At 46.8% G+C, this 22,003-nt stretch overlaps 2 protein-coding genes across 5 annotated transcripts in view; one reads left to right on the plus strand and one right to left on the minus strand.

Annotated features, from left to right (window-relative positions):
* The window catches only part of DNAJC17 (DnaJ heat shock protein family (Hsp40) member C17), a 32,325-nt gene extending 17,856 nt beyond the window's left edge, over window positions 1-14,469 (minus strand). Inside the window, exon 1 of the mRNA XM_081507249.1 lies at window positions 14,259-14,469. Coding sequence (XP_081363375.1) covers window positions 14,259-14,336 — 78 coding nt within the window. The 5' untranslated portion in view covers window positions 14,337-14,469. The remainder of the gene's footprint in view (window positions 1-14,258) is intronic.
* Window positions 14,470-14,551: 82 nt separating this feature from the next.
* On the plus strand, window positions 14,552-21,615 carry ZFYVE19 (zinc finger FYVE-type containing 19). Of its 4 annotated transcripts, none has more exons than XM_081507239.1 (12): window positions 14,552-14,691; window positions 16,076-16,197; window positions 16,367-16,420; window positions 16,802-16,920; window positions 17,017-17,162; window positions 17,509-17,617; window positions 19,714-19,923; window positions 20,376-20,455; window positions 20,784-20,882; window positions 20,984-21,111; window positions 21,194-21,308; window positions 21,396-21,615. In XM_081507239.1, exons 1-11 carry the CDS (start codon window positions 14,638-14,640, stop codon window positions 21,270-21,272), a joined length of 1,200 nt encoding a protein of 399 aa, XP_081363365.1. In that variant the 5' UTR covers window positions 14,552-14,637; the 3' UTR covers window positions 21,273-21,308; window positions 21,396-21,615. The 4 variants fall into 4 exon arrangements, with proteins under 4 accessions (XP_081363365.1, XP_081363366.1, XP_081363364.1 ...); XM_081507240.1 differs by having other exon boundaries at window positions 21,412-21,615; XM_081507238.1 differs by having other exon boundaries at window positions 21,194-21,615.
* Window positions 21,616-22,003: the final 388 nt, after the last annotated feature.

Raw genomic sequence — 22,003 nt, forward strand, 5'->3', positions numbered from 1 at the left:
AAAGAATCTGAAAAAGAGAAATATACGTATATGTAAAACTGAATCACTTTGCTCTCCACCTGAAACTAACACAACATTTAAATCAACTCAGTTCAGTTCAGTTCAGTTGCTCAGTCGTGTCCGACTCTTTGCGACCCCATGAATCGCAGCACGTCAGGCCTCCCTGTCCAACTATGCACCAATAAAATTTTTCTTCAATAATATTAAAAAAAAATAGTATTGGGGAAGCTAGGTAGTCACATGGAAAAGAATTAACTGGATCACTGTCTTACACATACACAAAAATTAACTCAAAGTGGATTAAAGATTTGAATGTAAGACATGAAATCATAAAACTTCAAGCAGAACACATGGAAATTAAGCTCTTTAACACTGGTCCTGACAATGATTTCTTTTTTTTCTGGATTTGAAAGCAAAAGCAACAAACAAAAGCAAAAACTAAACAAGTGGGACTACATCAAACTAAAAAGCTTCTGAACAGCAAATCAACAAAATAAATCAACAAAATAAAAAGGCAAACTATGGAATCAGAGAAAATATTTGCAAATTATATATCTGATAAGGGGTTAATAAAAAGACCCAAAATAAACAACAACAACAAAAATCTCATTAATAGATAGGCAGAGGATCTGAATAGACATTTTTTCCAAGGAAGATATACAGATGGCCAATGGGTACATGAAAAGATGTTCAACATCACTAACCATGAGGGAAATGCAAATCAAAACTACAATAAGATACTATTAATACCTTACACCTCTTAGTATAGCTATTATCAAAAAAACAGAAATTAGTGTTGGTGAGGATGTGGAGAAAAGTGATCCCAGGTGTACTACTGGTGCAGCCACTACAAAAAACTGTATAGAGATTCCTCAAAAAATTAAAAATAGAACTACCAGGAATTCCCCGGCAGTCCAGTGGTTAGAACTCCACACTTTCACTGCCAAGGGCCAGGGATTGATCCCTGGTCAGGGAACAAGGATCCCACAGGCTGTGTGGTGTGGCCCAAATAAATATTAAAAAAATAAAAACAGAACTATCAAATGATCCAGCAATTCCACTTCTAAGTATTTATCCAAAAGAAATGAAAAAACTAACTTGAAAATATAGTGTACCCTCATGTTCACTGCAGCATTATTTACAGTAGCCAAGACATGAAAGCAACCTAAGTGTCTTCTGATGGATGAATAGATAAAGAAGATGTGAGATTATATATTCAGTTCAGTTGCTCAGTCATGTCCGACTCTTTGCGACTCCATGAACCGCAGCACGCCAGGCCTCCCTGTCCATCACCAACTCCTGGAGTTTACCCAAACTCATGTCCATTGAGTCGGTGATGCCATCCAACCATCTCATCCTCTGTCGTGCCCTTCTCCCCCTGCCCTCAATCTTTCCCAGTATCAGAGTGTTTCCAATGAGTCAGCTCTTCACATCAGGTGGCCAAAGGAATGGAGTTTCAGCTTCAACATCAGTCCTTCCAATGAACACCCAGGACTGATCTCCTTTAGGATGGACTGGTTGGATCTCCTTGCAATCCAAGGGACTCTCAAGAGTCTCCTCCAACACCACAGTTCAAAAGCATCAATTCTTCCATGCTCAGCTTTCTTTATAGTCTAACTCTCACATCCATACGTGACTACTGGAAAAACCATAACCTCTACTAGACGGACCTTTGTTGACAAAGTAATGTCTCTGCTTTTAATATGCTGTCTAGATTGGTCATAACTTTCGTTCCAAGAAGTGTCTTTTACTTTCATGGAGATTATACATACACATACACATATCCATACACACACACACACACAGATAGATATACTCAATGAAATATTACTCAGCCATAAAAATGGAAATCTTGCCATCAGTGACAATATGGATGGACTTTGAGGGCATTATGCTGAGTGAATGAGTCAGAGAAAAATACCATATAATCTCATTTACCTGTGGAATCTAAAAAACAAACTAGAAACAACTCATAGATATAGAGAACAGACTACCCCAGAGGCAGGCAGTTGGCAGAATGGGGTAGTGAAACAGGTGAAGGGGATCAAAAGGTATAAATTTCCAGTTATAAAACAAATAGCCATAAGGATAAAATGTATAGCATGGAAACTATAGTTAGTTGTTGTTGTTTACTTGCTAAGCTGTTTCCGACTCTTTGCAACCGCTTGGACTGTAGCCCACCAGGCTCCTCTGTCCATGGGATTTCCTGGACAAGAATTATGGAATGGGTTGCCATTTCTTTCTCCAGGGAATCTTCCTGACCTGAGTCTCTTGCATTGGCAGGTGGATTCTTCACTGTTGAGCCACCAGGGAAGCCCTGTACTGTATATTTGAAAGTTACTAAGAGAGTAGATCTTAAAATTCTTATCATAAGAAAAAAAAATTGTAACTATGTGATGGATTGTAACAGTGATGGATGTAATTTAATTAGACTTATTTTGGTGATTATTTCACAATATATATCTAATATATCAAATCATTATGCTGTACACCTGAACTAATATAATATTACGTGTTAATTACACATTTTAAAAAAAACAAAAAGCAAAAAACCAGGGATGTTTAGCTTCTTTCAACTATTCTAAGCTAGAAAGCAACATGGTTCACTGAAAGAAAGAAGGTTCTGGAATCTAACAGATAATGTTTTCAAATTTTGAATCTTCTGCATGCTATTAGCACAATCTGGGGCAAATTACCAAATCTCACTCCGCCTTAGGTTCTTCAACTACAAAGTGTGGGAGGTATCCCCTACACATAGAGCCATTGTGAAGATGAAAGAAAATAATCCATGTGAAGTACCTAACAAAACAAGGTACTCAATATAAGGTCCAAACCTCTTGTTTATCCACTCCTAGGAGGGAGGTAAATCGTGATACCAGTCTAGGATGATGCCAACCTGACAGAAACTTCAGGAAAGGACCCAGGTCAATCCAGTATGAATTCTCAAGGTGTACAAGGCTGGTTTCAGGCAGGAATACTGGGGGCAGTTCTCAAATTCTATTCTTGGTCAGCCCCCAAGGGCTCTGAACTACCTTCATTCAAAGTGTAGGGAGCACAGGTAGGTAGCCTGAGATCCTCCAGAGTGGTCATGAACAAAACCCCAGCTGGCCTAAGAATGCTGGTCAAGTGTGTCTGTCCTGATTAACTAGTTATTACAATCTTTAGCTGCTAAGCCTGCCCTAGGCACGGCCCATTGCTGGATTTTAGCCTGGAAGGCCAGTTCTGACTTTGAATCCGTCGGCCTGCAGTTTGGTATTCTGTGCTACAAACAGGACTCTCAGCTCCGCCTTGCCCTCCTGGAGTGACTAGTACCTGAAGAATTTCTCATCACATAAACACAACTCTCCTACAACAGGCCTCTGAAAAGCTTATGTGTCAATATTGTTTATTATGAAATAATTCCACCTAACTAGCAGCGAAATGGCAACCCACTCCAGTATTCTTGCCTGGAGAATCCCAGGGACGGAGGAGCCTGGTGGGCTGCTGTCTATGGGGTCGCACAGAGTCGGACACGACTGAAGCGACTTAGCAGCAGCGGCAGCAGCAGCTCAAGAGGGCAAAAAGATGCAATAATATTTTTCTTAACTATGATAAGTTGAGAAGGAAGAGGAACTTTCAGAAGAATAAAGAAACAGAACGACTTATGTGTTATTATGTAAGAGAGACACAGGACTATTTAACCCCAGGGTTGGCAGCTCCTTTATGAAACGAGTCTGCAGGTGCTCAGACACCCAGGGAGGGTTGAAGCAGCCATTGAAAGTTGCCAAAAGCTACTGAATTATCTCACACTTGCAGTTTTCCTTCTTTACCTATAGGTTTCTCCTAAAAACTCAGGTCTCCCTAGCACTTGGAAATAGTTGTTTACATTTCCTGAGACTTCACAGAAAGGACCTAGGTGACAATTGAGGGGCTTCTCACCCAAAGCCCCTGCCCAGACCATGATTTTTCAGAGAACCAGGCTGTCTCCACGACCCAGCCCCAGAATGACAGAGATCTCAGATGAACCTAAACTCTATGAGGACTTTAAACTCCAATTTGCAAAAGTATGGTCTTTTCTCCTGATGCCTTTCAAAAATACTGCAGGTTACTCCCTTCCCTTCTCCATCCTAGGACACTACTTGAGTTTGATCAGTCTTCCATCAAGCAGGATCATCACTCAGAACATAAACTACTGAACAGTACAAAATGTTCAGATGTTATTGAGGGCAGAGTCAGGCTTTTCCTATGCTTCCTCAGGTGGTGATGATCTTAAATTCTATTTTTAAAAAAAGCATATTTGACTGAGCTGGGTCTTAGTTGTGGCATGCAGGATCTAGTTCCCTGAGCAGGGATGAAACAAGGGCCCCCTGCACTGGGAGCACAGAGTCACAGCCTCTGGACCAACACGGAAGTCCCTTAAATTCTACTCTTTTATAGAAGTATCTCTTCCCTACTAGACTGTGCAGGATACCAGCATATCTTTGGAAGTGCTTATAAATCTGCTGTTTCTTTTTTGGTATGGCCTGGAAAAACAGACACATTGGTTATGATTGTACTTCAAATAAGACCACACAGGTATAGGAAATGATGGGGGGTTCTTAGAAATAAAGGGAACGAGCTTTAGGGGACAGGGAGTTCTGCTTATCCCCAGGGCCCAGAACAGTGCACTGGGCAGCGCATGGCACTCAGTTGCTGCTGCTGCTGCTGCTGCTGCTAGGTCGCGTCAGTCGTGTCTGACTCTGTGCGACCCCATAGACGGCAGCCCACCAGGCTCCGCCGTCCCTGGGATCCTCCAGGCAAGAACATTGGAGTGGGTTGCCATTTCCTTCTCCAATGCATGAAAGGGAAAAGTGAAAGTAAAGTCGCTCAGTCATGTCCGACTCTTAGCGACCCCATGGACTGCAGCCCACCAGGCTCCTCCGTCCATGGGATTTTCCAGGCAAGAGTACTGAAGTGGGGTGCCATTGCCTTCTCCATGGCACTCAGTAGGCACACAATAAATATCTTTTGAATGAAAGGGGCAAACATCCATTTGTTTGGATACAAACATCCATTGTGTTTGTGTCCCCAAACACAATTAGGAAAACTCAACTATGTCAATTGCTTCTGGCCTATTGAAGAGCAGAAAGAAGTGGGTGCTGTTCCAAGCCTTGGAGATCCTCCCACACTATTTCATAATTTCTCCTACCTGCTAACACTTCCTCTTAAGAAGAAATCACTATCAGTTCAGTTCAGTCGCTCAGTCATGTCTGACTCTTTGCGACCCCATGAATTGCAGCACGCCAGGCCTCCCTATCCATCACCAACTCCCAGTGTCTACCCAAACCCATGTCCATCGAGTCAGTGATGCCATCCAACCATCTCATCCTCTGTCGTCCTCTTCACCTACTGCCCCCAATTCTTCCCAGCATTAGGGTCTTTTCCAATGAGTCAACTCTTCGCATGAGGTGGCCAAAGTATTGGAGTTTCAGCTTCAACATCAGTCCCTCCACTGAACACCCAGGACCGATCTCCTTTAGGATGGACTGGTTGCATCTCCTTGCAGTCCAAGGGACTCTCAAGAGTCTTCTCCAACACCACAGTTCAAAAGCATCAATTCTTCGGCGCTCAGCTTTCTTCACCGTCCAACTCTCACATCCATACATGACCACTGAAAAAACCACAGCCTTGACTAGACGGACCTTTGTTGGAAAAGTAATGTCTCTGCTTTTAAATATGCTATCTAGGTTGGTCATAACCTTCCTTCCAAGGAGTAAGCATCTTTTAATTTCATGGCTGCAATCACCATCAGCAGTGATTCTGGAGCCCATAAAAATCAAGTCTGACACTGTTTCCACTGTTTCCCCATCTATTTCCCATAAAGTGATGGGACCAGATGCCATGATCTTAGTTTTCTGAACGTTGAGCTTTAAGCCAACTCTTTCACTCTCCTCTTTCACTTTCATCAAGAGGCTCTTTAGTTCTTCTTCACTTTCTGCCATAAGGGTGGTGTCATCTGCATATCTGAGGTTATTGATATCTCTCCCAGCAATCTTGATTCCAGCTTGTGCTTCTTCCAGTCCAGCATTTCTCATGATGTACTCTGCATATAAGTTAAATAAGCAGGGTGACAATATACAGCCTTGACGTACTCCTTTTTCTATTTGGAACTAGTCTGTTGTTCCATGTCCAGTTCTAACTGTTGCTTCCTGACCTGCATACAGGTTTCTCAAGAGACAGGTCAGATGGTCTGGTATTCCCATCTCTTTCAGAATTTTCCACAGTTTATTGTGATCCACACAGTCAAAGGATTTGGTGTAGTCAATAAAGCAGAAATAGATGTTTTTCTGGAACTCTCTTGCTTTTTTGATGATCCAGCAGATATTGGCAATTTGATCTCTGGTTCCTCTGCCTTTTCTAAAACCAGCTTGAACATCTGGAAGTTCACGGTTCACGTATTGCTGAAGCCTGGCTTGGAGAATTTTGAGCATTACTTTACTAGCGTGTGAGATGAGTGCAATTGTGCGGTAGTTTGAGCATTCTTTGGCATTGCCTTTCGTTGGGATTGGAATGAAAACTGACCTTTTCCAGTCCTGTGGCCACTGCTGAGTTTTCCAGATTTGCTGGCATATCGAGTGCAGCACTTTCACAGCATCATCTTTGAGGATCTGAAATAGCTCAACTGGAATTCCATCACCTCCACTAGCTTTGTTCATAGAGATGCTTTCTAAGGCCCACTTGACTTCACACTCCAGGATGTCTGGCTCTAGGTGAGTGATCACACCATCATGATTATCTGGGCCGTGAAGATCTTTTTTGTACAGTTCTTCTGTGTATTCTTGCCACCTCTTCTTAATATCTTCTGCTTCTGTTTTAGGTCCATACCATTTCTGTCCTTTATCGAGCCCATCTTTGCATGAAATGTTCCCTTGGTATCTCTAATTTTCTTGAAGAGATCTCTAGTCTTTCCCAATCTGTCTCTGTTCGTTTCCAAGGCAAACCATTCAATATCACGGTAATCCAAGTCTATGCTCTGACCAGTAACACTGAAGAAGCTGAACTTGAACGGTTCTATGAAGACCTACAAGACCTTTTAGAACTAACACCCAAAAAAGATGTCCTTTTCATTACAGGGGACTGGAATGCAAAAGTAGGAAGTCAGGAAACACCTGGCATAATAGGCAAATTTGGCCTTGGAGTACAGAATGAAGCAGGGCAAAGGCTAATAGAGTTTTGCCAAGAGAACGCACTGGTCATAGCAAACACTCTCTTCCAACAACACAAGAGAAGACTGTACACATGGACATCACCAGATGGTCAACATCAAAATCAGATTGATTATATTCTTTGCAGCCAAAGATGGAGAGGTTCCACACAGTCAGCAAAAATAAGACGGGGAGCAGACTGTGGCTCAGATCATGAACTCCTTATTGCCAAATTCAGACTTAAATTGAAGAAAGTAGGGAAAACCACTAGACCATTCAGGTATGACCTAAATCAAATCCCTTATGATTATACAGTGGAAGTGACAAATAGATTTAAGGGACTAGATCCGATAGACAGAGTGCCTGATGAATTATGGACAGAGGCTCGTGACACTGGACAGGAGACAGGGATCAAGACCATCCCCATGGAAAAGAAATGCAAAAAAGCAAAATGGCTGTCTGAGGAGGCCTTACAAATAGCCGGGAAAAGAAGAGAAGTGAAAAGGAAAGATATTCCCATCTGAATGCAGAGTTCCAAAGAATAGCAAGGAGAGATAAGAAAGCCTTCCTCAGCAATCAATGCAAAGAAATAGAGGAAATCACTACAACAGACTGATAAAAGAACCACAGTGGGAACTAAATGTTATCCCCCTGCATCACAGAGAGGAAGAATGAATTATGCATTAGCCCAGCCCTTCCTGGGGGCTCCATAACTGGTTTGGCCACTTGCAGCAACCTAAGCCCAGAGCAGGGAAAGGAGCTTGGAGCTGGGTCTCCCGCCATCTCCCCTGGGCTTGGTGCCAGGCACACAGGATGGCCTCTGACAATCCACCTGCCTCCAGTTTCACCTCTTGAAAGGAATGAATTCCCAACTCAGACAAAAAAGCCAGGCACTAAGGGGCCCAATAAATATAAAATAGCCATCATTAACTTAAAAGAAAGGTGCCCTACAAAGAAGAGATCAGTATTTTTTAGAAGGCTGTTATCCTTTCATATAATAAAACTTGGAGCCAAGTAAGTATTAATGGTACAAGTAATTAAGTCCAGTTCTCACAGGTTAGACTCAGATACAGAGGACACACAGGGAGGCCACTCCATGTGACAACAGATACCAAATGAACAAATCATGCTGGTGAATCAGCTAGAAGTCATTACAGGCCCAGTTCCAGAAGGAGGAATAGTTAGTAATCTCGGCCTGGGCAGTATTTTCTTGCCAAGCCTGGGGGAGGCAGACATCTCATCAACCCTGCGCTAGCCACAACCCCAGAGGTTATGAGACTGCCTGATGTCATAGGCAGGAAGTAAACCACAGAGCTCTAGGCACTTACCTGGAAGTCCCCTCTGCCTAAAAGACTGGTCACTTTCATTTCTTACAGCCTATGGTCTACACTGCAACAGCACTACAGACAAATTTCCAAATTTCTGTAGAAATGGGACTGCTCCTAAGGCTCTGAGCAAACAGGGTGCCAGCCACTGCCCAGACCAGTGCTCTCAGCTCAACATTTCCAAATGTGGGCCAGCCAGTAGTACTGTGAGATGATTCCAGGGGCACCTGGACCGCACACCAACATCTCTCATAGTCTGCTAACCATGGTCCATGGTCCTGACTCAGGACAATGACCTGCGCAGCCTGAACCAAGACCATGCACAGGGCCTGGGCTGCTTCTCCCCATATGTTGCCCCTATGTGCCTTAAAGGATTTGGGTTCCCAGCCCATCCCTGAGGTCACTCCTCTGGTCCTCCCTCCCCTCAGGCTCTCACCTCTGGGTCTCCCTTTAGTGCTCCCAGTATCCATTCCTGGGCCTCAACCCTGGCCCTGCCCTCCTTCTCAGCCCACTTCCCCAAACCAGACTGGTCTACATCTGGAGCCCAGTCTCCTTTTCCACCTCCACCTTTCTGATGCCCTCTTCTCTCAGCCCTGCCTCTCTCTCCCACCCTTACCCTAAGCAAGCTTACATCATGCTCAGACTCTAAAATCCTCACCTGCCTTATTCTCTCAGGTTGGAGATTCCCACCCCTCAGATCTGACAGATACCCTGGGTGTGGCGGCTCCTCACCTCACCCCCACGGCCTGCTGTCACTCTCAACCCCTGGTGTCCTGGGTCCCTACCCCCAAAGTCATTCTCTCTGCCTAGGCACAGAATTCTTTCTCTCTGGGCCCTGGTACTTCCTACATCTCATTCTTTTTTCCCCTTAATGCATTGGTTTCCTTCATAAACAAAATTATATTAGTAAAAAGAAGAGAGTTGACTTAAAGAAAAATGATAATAACCAGATAAAAGTATTCAGGAGCAGCAAAAATAGGGAAAGCAGTTATGTAAATAGAGAATATTTTGAATTCTACCTTCACTGAGATGAAAACTCCACTAGGGTAGTCTTAACACAAATTTTAACACACTTCCTCAAGTTGTCCAGGGTGGCTTAATATCCTTCAAGTTAACCCAGGTCGGGCAGCTTTACTCACAGAGTCAAATCTCTATCTGTGTCAAAGATGGGAGCGAGAGGCTTTCTGGGGCCACCTCTTGTTGCCCTAATTGCTCCTAAGTTGTGGGTCATGGAAAACAGCTCTGAAAGAGGCATACAAAATGCAGGTTTGGGCAGGTGCTCTGCATTTACTAGCCACCTTATGCTGGCCAAATCAATTAAACTCTGCAGGTCTCAGTCTTCTCATCTATAAATTGGAGCTAATAGTCCTTGCATACCTCACAGGCTTGTTTTGAAGATCACATCAAATGAGATAATTTATGTGAAAGCACGTTAGTGTCATATAAATGTGAGGTATTATCTTGAACACTAATGAATAGCTTACAAACACAAATGAATCATTTCTTTTGACTTAACAGGTAGCCAAGTAACTTCAAATCTTCAGAGCTTCAGCCAGACAGCCAAACCCAGGAATGAGTTAACTGTCAGAGAGATACGAAGAAGACTCGGAGGTCGGGCTCCTGGTCCCACCCAGTGCTGGTCAGGCCCTTAGTGAATGAATGAATGACAGTCGTCAAGTGAAACCAGGCTCAGTGCCCAACCTTAGGGCCTCAGTGCCTGGTCCGGAGGTAAGGGGCTTTAGGAAAGGCACCCATTTGGAGGCAGTGGACTGAGTCTGGCACACCTCAAATGCAGAAATGGCTCCCAGACACCCACAAAATCAAGTATAGCCACCCAAGGGCCTAGAGGCCCAGAGATACCACATTTTTCAGATTCATCTCCCACCACATCCTCAACAAATCCTAGGCAATGCCCCAATCCTTGTCATGCCAAGCACTTTAACTTCATACCATTCCTTCAAGTCCTTCTCTTACTTTTCTTAAATCGGTAAGAAACAATGGATGTCAGTGCATCACATTCTAGGGTATAACTGAAACAAGTGATATAAATAAAAGTATTAGCTAGCAAACAGGTAAAATAGCCTTTTACTTAAAGCAATAATAAAATATAACCTGAACAGGTCAATAGTAAGTTTCCATGGTAGTTTTCCTGGTAAATACATTTAAAACTTGAGTCTTCAAAGGGTTGATCAAAACACATTTTCAAGCACCTAGCTTTACCAAGTAATACCTGCCAAGATACAGTGAGTTATGTACCCTGCAAAGGGCTTCCAATGAAAAGCAAGGCTGCTATAAACAGGACAGAAATTCACATGCCAGCTTCCACTGATATGTGCAGAGCAGTGGAAGGAACACTAAATTGGGGCTCCAATCTGGCCCAACACTCACTCACTGGGTGATCTCAGCAAGTTCCATAACTCTCTGGACCTCCATCCTCCTATCTATAAAATGAAGAGAGTAAATGACCATGATGATCTTTTTTAACCCTGCTGCAAAATATTCCCTTCTCCCCTCAAGGTCTTGCATAAAAACACCTCCTCGGGGGAAGTCTTCGTTGATCCTACCAACCACATGAATCATGCCTTCCTCTTTATTCTGACAGCATTTCCCTTATATGCTTTTTTAAAAAATATTTGTTTATTTATTTTTGGCTGATCTGGGTCTTCAATGCTGCACAGGCTTTTCTCTAGTTGCGGCGTGTGGGCTTCTCATTGTGGTAGCTTCTCTTGTTGCAGAACATGGGCTCTAGGGCACACAGGCTTCAGTAGCTGCAATTCTTGGGCACTAGAGCACAGGCTCAGTAGTTGTGGCACATGGGCTTGGCTGCCCCATGGCATGTGGGATCTTCCCGGACTAGGTATCAAACCCCTGTCTCCTGCATTGGCAGGCAGATTCTTTATCACTGAGCCATCAGGGAGGCCCTCCTTATATGCTTTTATTCAACCTCTTTCACTCTACCTCAGAATTCATTGTTTACTATATTGTGTGAGCTGTCAGAAAGCAGAAGCAGTATCTTCTTCAGCTCTGAAGTCCCACCATGCCCAAACATTTGAACTGAACAGTGAACTCTGCTGATCCTCTATCTTGTTCTACCTGATGCCCCACATCCCTTCTACTCTGACCACTGCCTTGGTTGAGAATCACTGGTGTAGTGTGAAGTGAATCAGGGACTTTAATGAATGAGAAGGGGTGAGGAGTGAACGGCAACCTTAGACATGAGCTGTGGGAGACTGCATTGGACATTAGCGCTTACAGTGTAGGAAGGTGAAGCTACAATGATAACGGCATGAATGAACTTGCAGTGAGTCTGTGCTAAGTGCCTTCTAAGTGCTTTGCCTGGACTGAGCCAGACAACAAGGCTGGTGAGGAGGGACTGCCATCATTCCCACTTTGCTGATGGGGAAGCCAAGGCACACAAAAGTTAAATGTTTGTTCAAGGTCACGAACTAAGTAAGTAATGGAACCAATATGCATACAGTCTGACTCCAAAGTTCTCTTTCTTAACTGCCTGCGATGATTAGTACAAAGATGATTATAAAGGCACATTTACAATCCAAACATTGCTCAATGCTGTATTATGATTTCCATCCATTCTCAATACAAGGATGTTAACAAGCAACAATTCTTGGCCTCACTTGTTAAGATTAGTTATAAATGCTGTCATTTTCTACACAAGTTACACTCTCTAGGAAACCACCATCTGATTAGAAAGCATCACCTTCTAGAATTATCAACTTTTGATTTCTGTATTTCAAAATGATGAACTACAAAAGCAAGAGACAGAGAAGCTGGGAACAGACATGATGAGGTAACCCTCCAGGGACTGCTCTCTTCACTTGTAGACACTTAATAAGTTTGTGGAATCAAATGGTGTTTAGGGGAAAAGTTTCTACCCTCTTCTAAAACACATATGGAAGGACTTTCCTGGCAGTCCAGTGGTTAAGACTCTGCTTCCACTGCAGGGCACACAGGTTCGATTCCTGGTCAGGAAACTAAGATCCCACATGCCATGGAGAACTAAGCCCACATGCGGTAACAACAGCCCATGTGCCTGCATCCTGCAACTAGAGTCCGTGTGCCACAATGAAAGATCCCACATGATGCAATGAAGATCCTATGTGCTGCAACTAAGATTCAGTACTGCCAATGCAGAGTCTTCTCATCTACCCTTTACTTCACCTGAGTGAAAACTGAATCCCAACCTCATTGCTCTGCTTAGACCTCAGCCTCTTGCCTTGACAACAGCCTCATCTGATCCCCCAGTGGCAGCTCCTCTACCTGTCACCTACTGTGCCCTTTCTGCACACTGATTTTGAATATTGTCTTTAAAATCCGATTATGTCACCTCTCTGATTAACATATACATCAATGGCTCATAATTGCCTTCCTCAGGAGTTCTCAACGTCAAGGTTCCAACACATTGGCTAGATCCAATGTGAAATGTCCACTAATAATAAAGTACTAATTAAACAATTTATAAATATAGAATACTTAAAATAGTGTCCAGCACATAATATTATATAGGTGGTGCTGTGCTGTGCTGAGTCGTGTCTGACTCTTTTCGACGTTATGGACTGGCTCCACTAGGCTCCTTTATCCATAAGATTCTTCCAGGCAAGAATACTGGAGTGGGTGACCATTTCCTCCTCAAGGGGATATTCCCAACCAAAAGATCCAAGCTGCATCTCCTGCATCTTCTGCATTAGCAGATGAATTCTTTTCCACTGAGCCACCTAGGAAGCCTTATATCGGTGTTACGCATTAACAACAGTGAAAATTTAAGACTTATGAGATAGGTGTAACAGATGTTTCTGGTGCTCTGTGTACAACCCCACAGCCCACTTCTGATTTCAGCTGCAGCTGCAGGAACAGTTCTCTACTGACTGACTGTATCACTCCTCAAGGGCCCTGTGGTCTCCCTGCTTTTCTGTCCCAGAGCTTCGTCTTTCCACAAGCTCACCTAGACAATGAGCAGAGCAGCCTGGAAGTACAGGGGCATCTGTAGGCACTAATTTTCATTTGATGACTTATCTGCCTCCACTTCCTACATTGCTACAGCTACAACCATAATCCTGGGGAAAGTAACAGAAATCTTAGTTACAGCTTGATCTGTCTACCACTCCCTGGCACATTTATCAACCTGGAGTTTCCTGTGAAACTCCAGGTCATCTGCCTACCCTTCTCATCCTCCCGCTTCCGGCCATTAGCACATGTTGAGAGGGCAACACCTGAGCATCTGCTACTCGAAAAGAGTCAATGGGCTGGGATGTAAAAGAAAACAAAGTCATAGGTCACACTGCCATGGAAAGTATGAAAAAGGAATGGAGGAGCCTTGAGACCTGGCCTTTCTTCCGCCCTAGGCTCTTAACATAGTTAAATAAGCCAGCAAGAGAGATAGAATGAAGCACTTCTAGCCGCAGTCTAGACAGAAGGGGCAGCAGCGGCTGACACTGCGCAGGCGCAAGAAGTAGGGCGGCCTCCCAGGTTCACCCGGCGGCCTCTGCTACACAAGGGCCACCGGAGAGCACAGTACAGTGCCCCGCGGAGGAACCTCTCGCTCGGGCCCCCTCTTCCTCGTGAGGCCCTCAGACCATTCAGGTCTGAGGAAGGTCTGGGAACCCTCCCTTTTGAAGCCATTGGGCCGCCTCTCGTTCCCCACTCAGGGCCCGGCTGAACCTGGAAAGCTGGTGGGGCCAGCCTCAGGCGAGGCGCCAAGGCTGGGAGGGCCGCCAGGTCGCTCAGGACCGACTTTCCTCACCCCCGTTCTCACCTCTTTGTCCTCCGCCTTCTCCTCAATACCTAATAGCGCGTACAGGTCCATTTGTAAGAGCTCCTTGGTCACCGCCATGGTTCCAACTCTGGATTAGTACTACAACTCCCAAAAGTCTAAGCCTGTGGGGCTTCCCGGGGACTATCGGCTCCAAGCCCGCTGAATGGTGAACGAACTACGACTCCCGGCAGCCCTCGCGCCCGCCGCTGCTGCTCTCCGGCTGGGGTGACTGTCGTGAATCTCCTGTTGGAGGCCTTGGCTGGCCCGCGCGAGTGGGCGTGGAAGGTAGGGGCGGGGCTAGGTGAAGGCGCAAGGGGCCCGTACCTGACCCGCAAGAGCTCTGCTCTGCCGATCCTGCCGCGCCGCACCGGGAAACAGGATGGAGAGTAGGTGCTACGGCTGTGCTGTCAAGTTCACCCTCTTCAAGAAGGAGGCAAGTCTCTTTTCACGGGCTAGAGAGAGGACGCGAAGTGGAGGGAAATACACGGGACTTGCAGTCCTAGGCTTGGTTTTATGGCCCTTTTCCAGATGTGTGGTTTTGATGAAGCCACAGAGCCTCAGTTAACATTTCTATAAAACGGGGCTAACACTCCCTTGCTTTCGGGGTTGAGGTGCTGGATGTGAGTTTCCTGTAAACCGGACTCCTGTCATTTTTGGAAAGCTAAGCTTTTCTGTCCGCCAAGTGTAGGATCTGTCTGTTTCTTTCCTCCACTCTGCTCCTCCGCAGCCCGGTCTTAGTTAGTACTCTGTGACCACTCTCCACCACACCATGCCCGTTACTCTTTCTGCTCTGAAGCCCTCACCATCAAGCAGCCTGCCCTTTCCCCTGTCTCCAGGGCAACATAGCAAAGTCACGTGTCCTCAACACAAACCTGCCAAGTTCCCATGGTAAACAGCAGGCTTCCTCTGCCTCAGTGTGACCAGGAGATAGGAACCGGATAGGAGGGATGAATAGCCAGTAGGGAAGCAGATAATGGAGCCCTCAGAAACCTAGGTTTTGTAGTTAAAGGGGTCAGAATTCAAATTGGGGCTCTGTTATCATTCACAGGGGTGACCTTGGTTTGGGCAAGTCTAGTAACCTCTCTGATCCTGTTTAAAATAAGAATGGTAATAGTTGTCATCAGGATTAAGTATGATAGTGTGTACAAATTGAGGATTAAATCAAGTGATGAATGAGTTTAGTGCCTGGCTCAGACAGTAAGAAATCTGTCTGCAATGTGGGAGACGTGGATTCAATCCCTGGGTTGGGAAGATCCCCTGGAGAAGGGAGAGGCTACCTACTCCAGTATTCTTGCCTGGATAATTCCATGGACAAAGGAGCCTGGTACAGTCCATGGGGTCGCAAAGTGTCCAACATGACTGAGCGGCTTTCACTTTTCACTCACACAGTAAATGCTTAATAAATGGAGGCTATTGTTACCATCCCATCCTGAGTCAAGCCTCCTTCCATCTCTGCTAGAAGAGAGAAGGCATGGGCCCTGCATTCTGTTTCTCCTCTGTTGAAGAGTCAGTGACCTGAAGCATGGGACTTTGCCTATTTGTTGTTTACACTCCTGTATCAGGGAATTGAAGACCGAATAGAAAGCATGTAAATTTTGCATGAAGCTTTATGAGATTTGAATAGAAGACTGGAGACAGGAATCGCTTTGCCCTCCACCCCCCATCTCTCCCCAGGCCTTAGGGGCCCCATTCCCCATCCTCCTCCCAGCAGCTGGTCACAACTTCAGTGTCTGCTCTATGTGTGTGTTCGAAGAGTCCCCGGGAGGAGCCTTCAGGGGTGGGTGAGAGGTAGACTCCTTGCTTCATGTTTCTTGTAGTATGGCTGTAAGAACTGTGGCCGGGCCTTCTGTTCTGGCTGCCTTAGCTTCAGTGCATCAGTTCCCCGGGCTGGAAACACTCAACAGAAAGTCTGCAAGCAGTGCCATGAGGTTCTGACCAGGTAAGAAGCCAACACAGGTGACGGTTCAGCCAAGCATGGCAGCTGGCAGCTGGCCAGGCCTCTCAGCCTTTTGCTCTGTGTCCAGAGGTCGACACGGGAATTGCCTAGGGTGGAGGGCACTGATAGGCAGATGGTGCGTGACTTCTGACACCAGATTTCTTCTCTGTAGAGGATCTTCTCCTGCCAATGCCTCCAAGTGGTCACCACCTCAGAACTATAAGAAGTAAGTGCTGAAGGGACAGAGACAAATGGGGAGGGGAAAGGATGCAGGAGGATAGAAGTCTCTTCCCAGCCTGTAGCTTAAATGAGCCCAGGATCAGGAGGATAGCTGCCTCTCCAGCTCCTGACTGCCCTTCTGGGCTCAGAGAGCAGCTCATCGGTCCATTCCCCAGAAATGGTTCTTGGTAGACCTCACCCTCTCAGCTGAACCCTCCTGCCAGTTGGCTGGGTTGGGGTGCAGGATGACATGAGTGATGGCCCCAGAAGATTGTCCTTTGAAGGCCTCCCTAGCTGCCTAGAAATGATTTGAATGGGAAACAGTGAGAGGGTGCCTTCACCTCTCCCTTCTGCATTCATCAAGAGCCTCTATCTCATATCCTGCCAGGCGTATGGCAGCACTGGAAGCCAAGCAGAAGCCCAGCACTCCCTGGAGCCATGGACTGACCCAGCAAGATCAAGTCATTGCTGAGCGCCTGGCACGGCTCCACCAGGAGAACAAGCCCAGTGAGCAGGCCCAGACAGGGTGAAAAAGACACCATCCAGGGCTCCTGGGAGTAGAGTCCCTCTGGATCTTACAAGGCTTCTCTATGCCAATTGCAGAGTCAGTGCCCTCACAGGCAGAGATAGAAGCCAGGCTAGCTGCACTGAGGGATGCACCCCAGGGTCCTGTCCCTTCCACCCAGGAGATGGAGGCGCGGCTTGCTGTGCTGCAAGGCAGAGTTCCATCTTCTCAGGCCCCCCAGCTGGTGAGTGCTGTGACTTTGGAGGGATGGAGGTCCTGGGACAAGGACCCAGCAGAAGCCCAGATACATGCACGCTTAGATACTTCGCAGGAGTACCTCCTGCTCCTGAGGCCTGCTGCCGGGCCAAGGAACCAGGGACAAGCAGCAGGATTGGGTGGGGCAGCAAAGAGTGGCCCTTGGGTTCTGTCGGGGACTGCCAGACCTACTTGATTACGTGGTCTCTTGGTTAGTCCCCTTTCCCTGAGTTTTGGGAACTCCTCAGCACCCAGCCCTGACTTGAACTGCTCTGAGCCTTATGATGTGGCTTCCCCCTACCCTGCTCCCCACTGAGGTTCCCTCCTCTGAGCAGGCACATCAACCACGGGACCCCAGGACCCAGGTGCAGCAGGCACAGGATCTGCTGACACAGCTAACAGCGGAGGTGGCTATTGATGAGAGCTGGGAACGAGAAGGCCCAGGTATATTCTCCACCTGGCTCCCCCAGGGACCCACCCCCTACTCTTTCCCCAGGTGGGAGAGGCTCTGATGCTGACACTCTGGGAGGTGAATATAAATTAGAGAATATCAACATTCTAAGGATTGCCATTTATTGAATGTTTACTCCAGTGGGAGCTAGTGTAAGCTTAGTGGATCAGTGTGTGGGCTTTAGGCTCAGACACTGAGTCCCTGTTCTACCACTTAGTAGCTGTGTGACCCTCAGCATGTTACTTGACCAAAGTCTCACTTTCCTCATCTGTAAAATGGAAGGATGTGTGGTAAGACCTACCTCATAGAGAAGTCATGAGGAGTAAATGGGCTAATCCAGGAGTGCTTAGGACCCTGCCCGGCTCGTAGTAAGTGAATGTTCTCTGTGATGATGATGATAAGGAGGAAGAGGCTATTTACTTAAAATTAAATTTAAGATTGAGTTCCTCAATGGTACCAGCCACATTTCAAATGCTCAATAGTCACAAGTGACTCATGGCTATGATCTTGGACAGCACAAATACAGACCATGACGTGACATGGAATGTTCCCATCATCATAAAAAAAAATTCTTTTGGACAGAGCTATTCAAAAGCTTCAAAGCAGTGGTTCTCAACTATGGTGATGATTTTCCCTCCAAGGGCCCAATTGGCAACGTCTGGAGACATTTTGGGTGTTGCAACTCTGAGGGTACCACTGGCATCTAGTGAGCAGAGGCTAAGAATGCTGCTGAACATCATACAATATGCAGGACAGCCCCCACCACAAAGAATTACAGGCATACCTCAGAGACATTATGGGTTCAGTTCAAGTTCACTATAATAAAGTGAGGCACATGAATTTTTTTGTTTCCTGGTGCATATAAAAATTATGTGCACTATACTATAATCTATTAAGTGTACAATAGCATTATGTTTTAAAAAATGTACATACCTAATTTTAAAATATTTTATTGCTAAAAATTGTTAACCACCATCTGAAAACACAGAGTTGCCACAAACTTTCAATTTGTAAGAAAAAAGAAAAAGCAATTATCTGTGAAGCGCAATAAAACAAGGTATACCTATATCCTGTCCAATATGTCAGTAGAACCAAAATTAAGAAACCTTGCTTTAACATGGAACTCTGCTCAATGTTATATGGCAGCCTGGATGGGAGGGGAGTTTTGGGGTAGGATGGATACATGTATATGTATGGCTGCATCCCTTTGCTGTTTACCTGAAACTATCACAAATGCATGCATACCCCAATACAAAATAAAAAGTTTAAAAACCTGAAGAAAAAAAAACAAAAGAAACCCTGCTTTAGGGGAATTCCCTGGTAGTCCAGTGGTTAGGACTCTGCACTTCCACTGATGGGGGCATAGGTTTGATCCCTAACTGGGGAACTAAGATCCTGCATGCCATGTTGTGCAGCCAAAAAAACCCCCCTGCTTTAGAGATACAATCTCATTGAATATCCTCGGTAATCCTATGATTACTATTATTATCCATATTTTATAAACGAGGAAATTGAGGCCTGGTGAGCTTAAGGAACTTGACCAAGGTCACACAGCTATTACGTAGTGAAGCTGGGACTTCAGCCCAAAGCTGTCTAACTTCAAATGTCTTGTTCTAAAACTCTGAGCTAAAGGGCACCATGTCAGAGCCATGCTCACTCTGGTAACATTCTTCCCCCCTAGTGATATTCAAGACCTCAGCTTCCCTCATGTCCTCTCTGTGCTGCTCCCTAGAAATGCTGATTCCAGCCTGTAAGGCAGAGAGCCTGGCTGGACCCTGGCCTCCCCATCTTCTGCTCCTTTCAGGCAGTGATTCTCATACCATGGGGCACCCACCCTAAGGGCAACACGTTAAAGTATCAGGTGGGTGGGGATGAATTTAATTGAAAAAATGTCTAAGATTACTAGTTTTTTATATTTGGGAAAATGAATAAAATAACTAATTTTATTTGCAATATAAGCGACAGGAACTATTGTGGAACAAAAAGCTGATAATTTGTGGAGGTTTTTTTAAAGTTAAGAAATGGGCTCAGTGGTTTCTGATGAGAGATCCCAAAATGTCTCCCTCCCTGAATGCGTCACTCTTTCTAGCCGCCTCTATCCAGAACGACCTCAACCGGGGGGGCCCAGGGGCCCAGAGCACCAGTTCGAGGGGGCAAGCTACCTGGTCCCTGGAGGAGGAGAAGAGCAGGTTGCTGGCTGAGGCAGCGGTTGTGCTTCGGGAGGAAAACACACGGCAGGAGCGCATCCTGGCCCTCGCCAAGCGCCTGGCTGTGCTGCAGGGACGGGACCCTGATAAAGGTAGAGGCTGATAAAACAGCCATTCACTCATGTCCCCTGGGCAGGCCCCCCGACTCCCACCCCCAGGCCAAGCTCTGCACAGTGGCTGTACTCTCTGCCAGGCCGAGTCCGTCGAGCACTGCCTAGAACCATGAGACAAGTGCTAGGGCAAAACAGTGGATGAAGAACAAGGGGCAGCCATCAGCGGGCAGGGGCCCTGGGTCCCTTCAGGTGCAGAGCCTTCTGTTCATGCTGTCCAGCCTAGCAGAGGAGGCAGAATGGGGATCGGGGCAGAGTGGGGATCAGAGCAGAGGAGGGTCAGAGCCACTCTGATCAGAGTGGCTGCGGAGGCGGCTTAACTCTGGAACAAGTGCCGCTGGAAACCACATCACTCCTGGGGGCAGCAGTACAGCCACTCCGGTGAGCTCTCCACCTCACTACTCTTCCCCTGCTCCCTGCCCTCCATCTTCAAGTGACCCTCCAGGACTACCACCTTCCAGACAGCGATGATGAAGAGGAGGAAGAGACGGCCATCCAGAGAGTCCTGCGACAGGTTGGCCCTGCCTTACCCACCTGACCACCACTTGTCCTGTCCCTGCTGAGCTGCCCCACCACCCCCCTGGCCCCATTCACTCTGCCCCCCACCCAACTCTGGGGCTCGCTGGCCAGTCAGTCACTCTGCAGCTCCTGTTCTAGCTGGGGTCCCTCTGCCCCCATGACCCACACCTGCCCCCAGGCCCTTGAGATGGGACAGCAGCAGCCACAGACAACAAATCAAGGAAGATAGGTTGAGAGGTTAGGCCACAGAGCGCAGAAATACTGTGCATAGGGGGTGGGAGGTGCCTGGAGCTAGGAGCTGCACCTCTTCACTCTGTCCACAGCTCACCGAAGAAGCTGCCCTGGATGAGGCAAGTGGCTTTAACATCCCCGTGGAGCCAACTCCCCAACCCCAAGACCAGTCCTGCAGGGCAGAGCCTAAGGTGAGAAGAACCACAGACACAGACCCCCAGGCTGCCTTCATAGCCTCCCTCCCACCTCTGTCAGGTACCTGATGTCCCCCATTCCTCCCTGGTCCTTAAAGGCCCAGGCCGTGGCCACCAGGTCCGAGGAAGAGGAAGAGGAGCTCCCCTGGTGCTGCATCTGCAATGAGGATGCCACCCTTCGCTGTGCTGGCTGCGACGGAGATCTCTACTGCGTCCGCTGCTTCCAGTGGGTACAGGTGGAATGTCCTTTGGGGCTGGGAGAGTTTCAGGGCTGCCTGTGATCTCTGACCTATATCTATGCTCCACAGGGAAGGCCATGATGCCTTTGAGCTTAGAGAGCACCAGACATCTGCCTACCAGCCCCTGCATAAAAGCCGAGGGCACTGAGGGAGCCCTGGTCCTCCCGGGAAGGCCATCCTACAGGCAAGCACACAGGCTGGGGCGCCCTCCAAGGCATCTAATGGGAGGTCATGTCAGGCTGGACTGCTTATGAATGTGCCCTTTCCTAAGCCTCTGTTCCTGAAAGGAGGAAGGATTCTCCATTGGAGACAATGACTGGAGGAGCCAGAAGGAAGGCAGAGGTCAGGAGCCTTCTAGTACTGGAGTCTGGATTGGGAGTGAGAGACAGGGCAAGACCAGTCTGAAGCTAAGGTGGAGCCTTGAAACTTGCTCAAGAGCCCAGGGCCCTCCACTGGCACTTGGAGGATTTAATAAAGTGTGATTCATTGGACCAGCATCTTTTATCTATAGAACCCTATGGATCCTGAGCCTGGGCCCTCGGAGAGGTACAGGAGCAGAGTCCTGTGAAGTGAGGAAGAAGGAAAAAGTTTCTCCAGGCAGGAACAGTCCCACCCCTCCTGGTGGCCTCACATGCAGTAGGCATGGCCCCAGGCCCCACCATCTTGGATTACATAACCTTTCTAGTACTCAGACACTGCCTACACAAACAGTGAATGCATAACCTGCTTCTGGCCTTACTCCCAAAGGATGCCACCTCCAGGGCTCCTATCCCCACCCGCCTGCCATTCAGACCCAGTGTCAGTTTCCACGAGCTCCCTCCTTACCTGATTACTGGGCTCTCAGCCTATAGCCTTTACACCCCTCTGCATAGCCCCTGT

This window comes from Giraffa tippelskirchi, chromosome 7 (genome assembly GCF_054371585.1).
Source record: "Giraffa tippelskirchi isolate mGirTip1 chromosome 7, T2T-mGirTip1v1.2.pri, whole genome shotgun sequence".
Taxonomy (NCBI): Eukaryota; Metazoa; Chordata; class Mammalia; order Artiodactyla; family Giraffidae; genus Giraffa; species Giraffa tippelskirchi.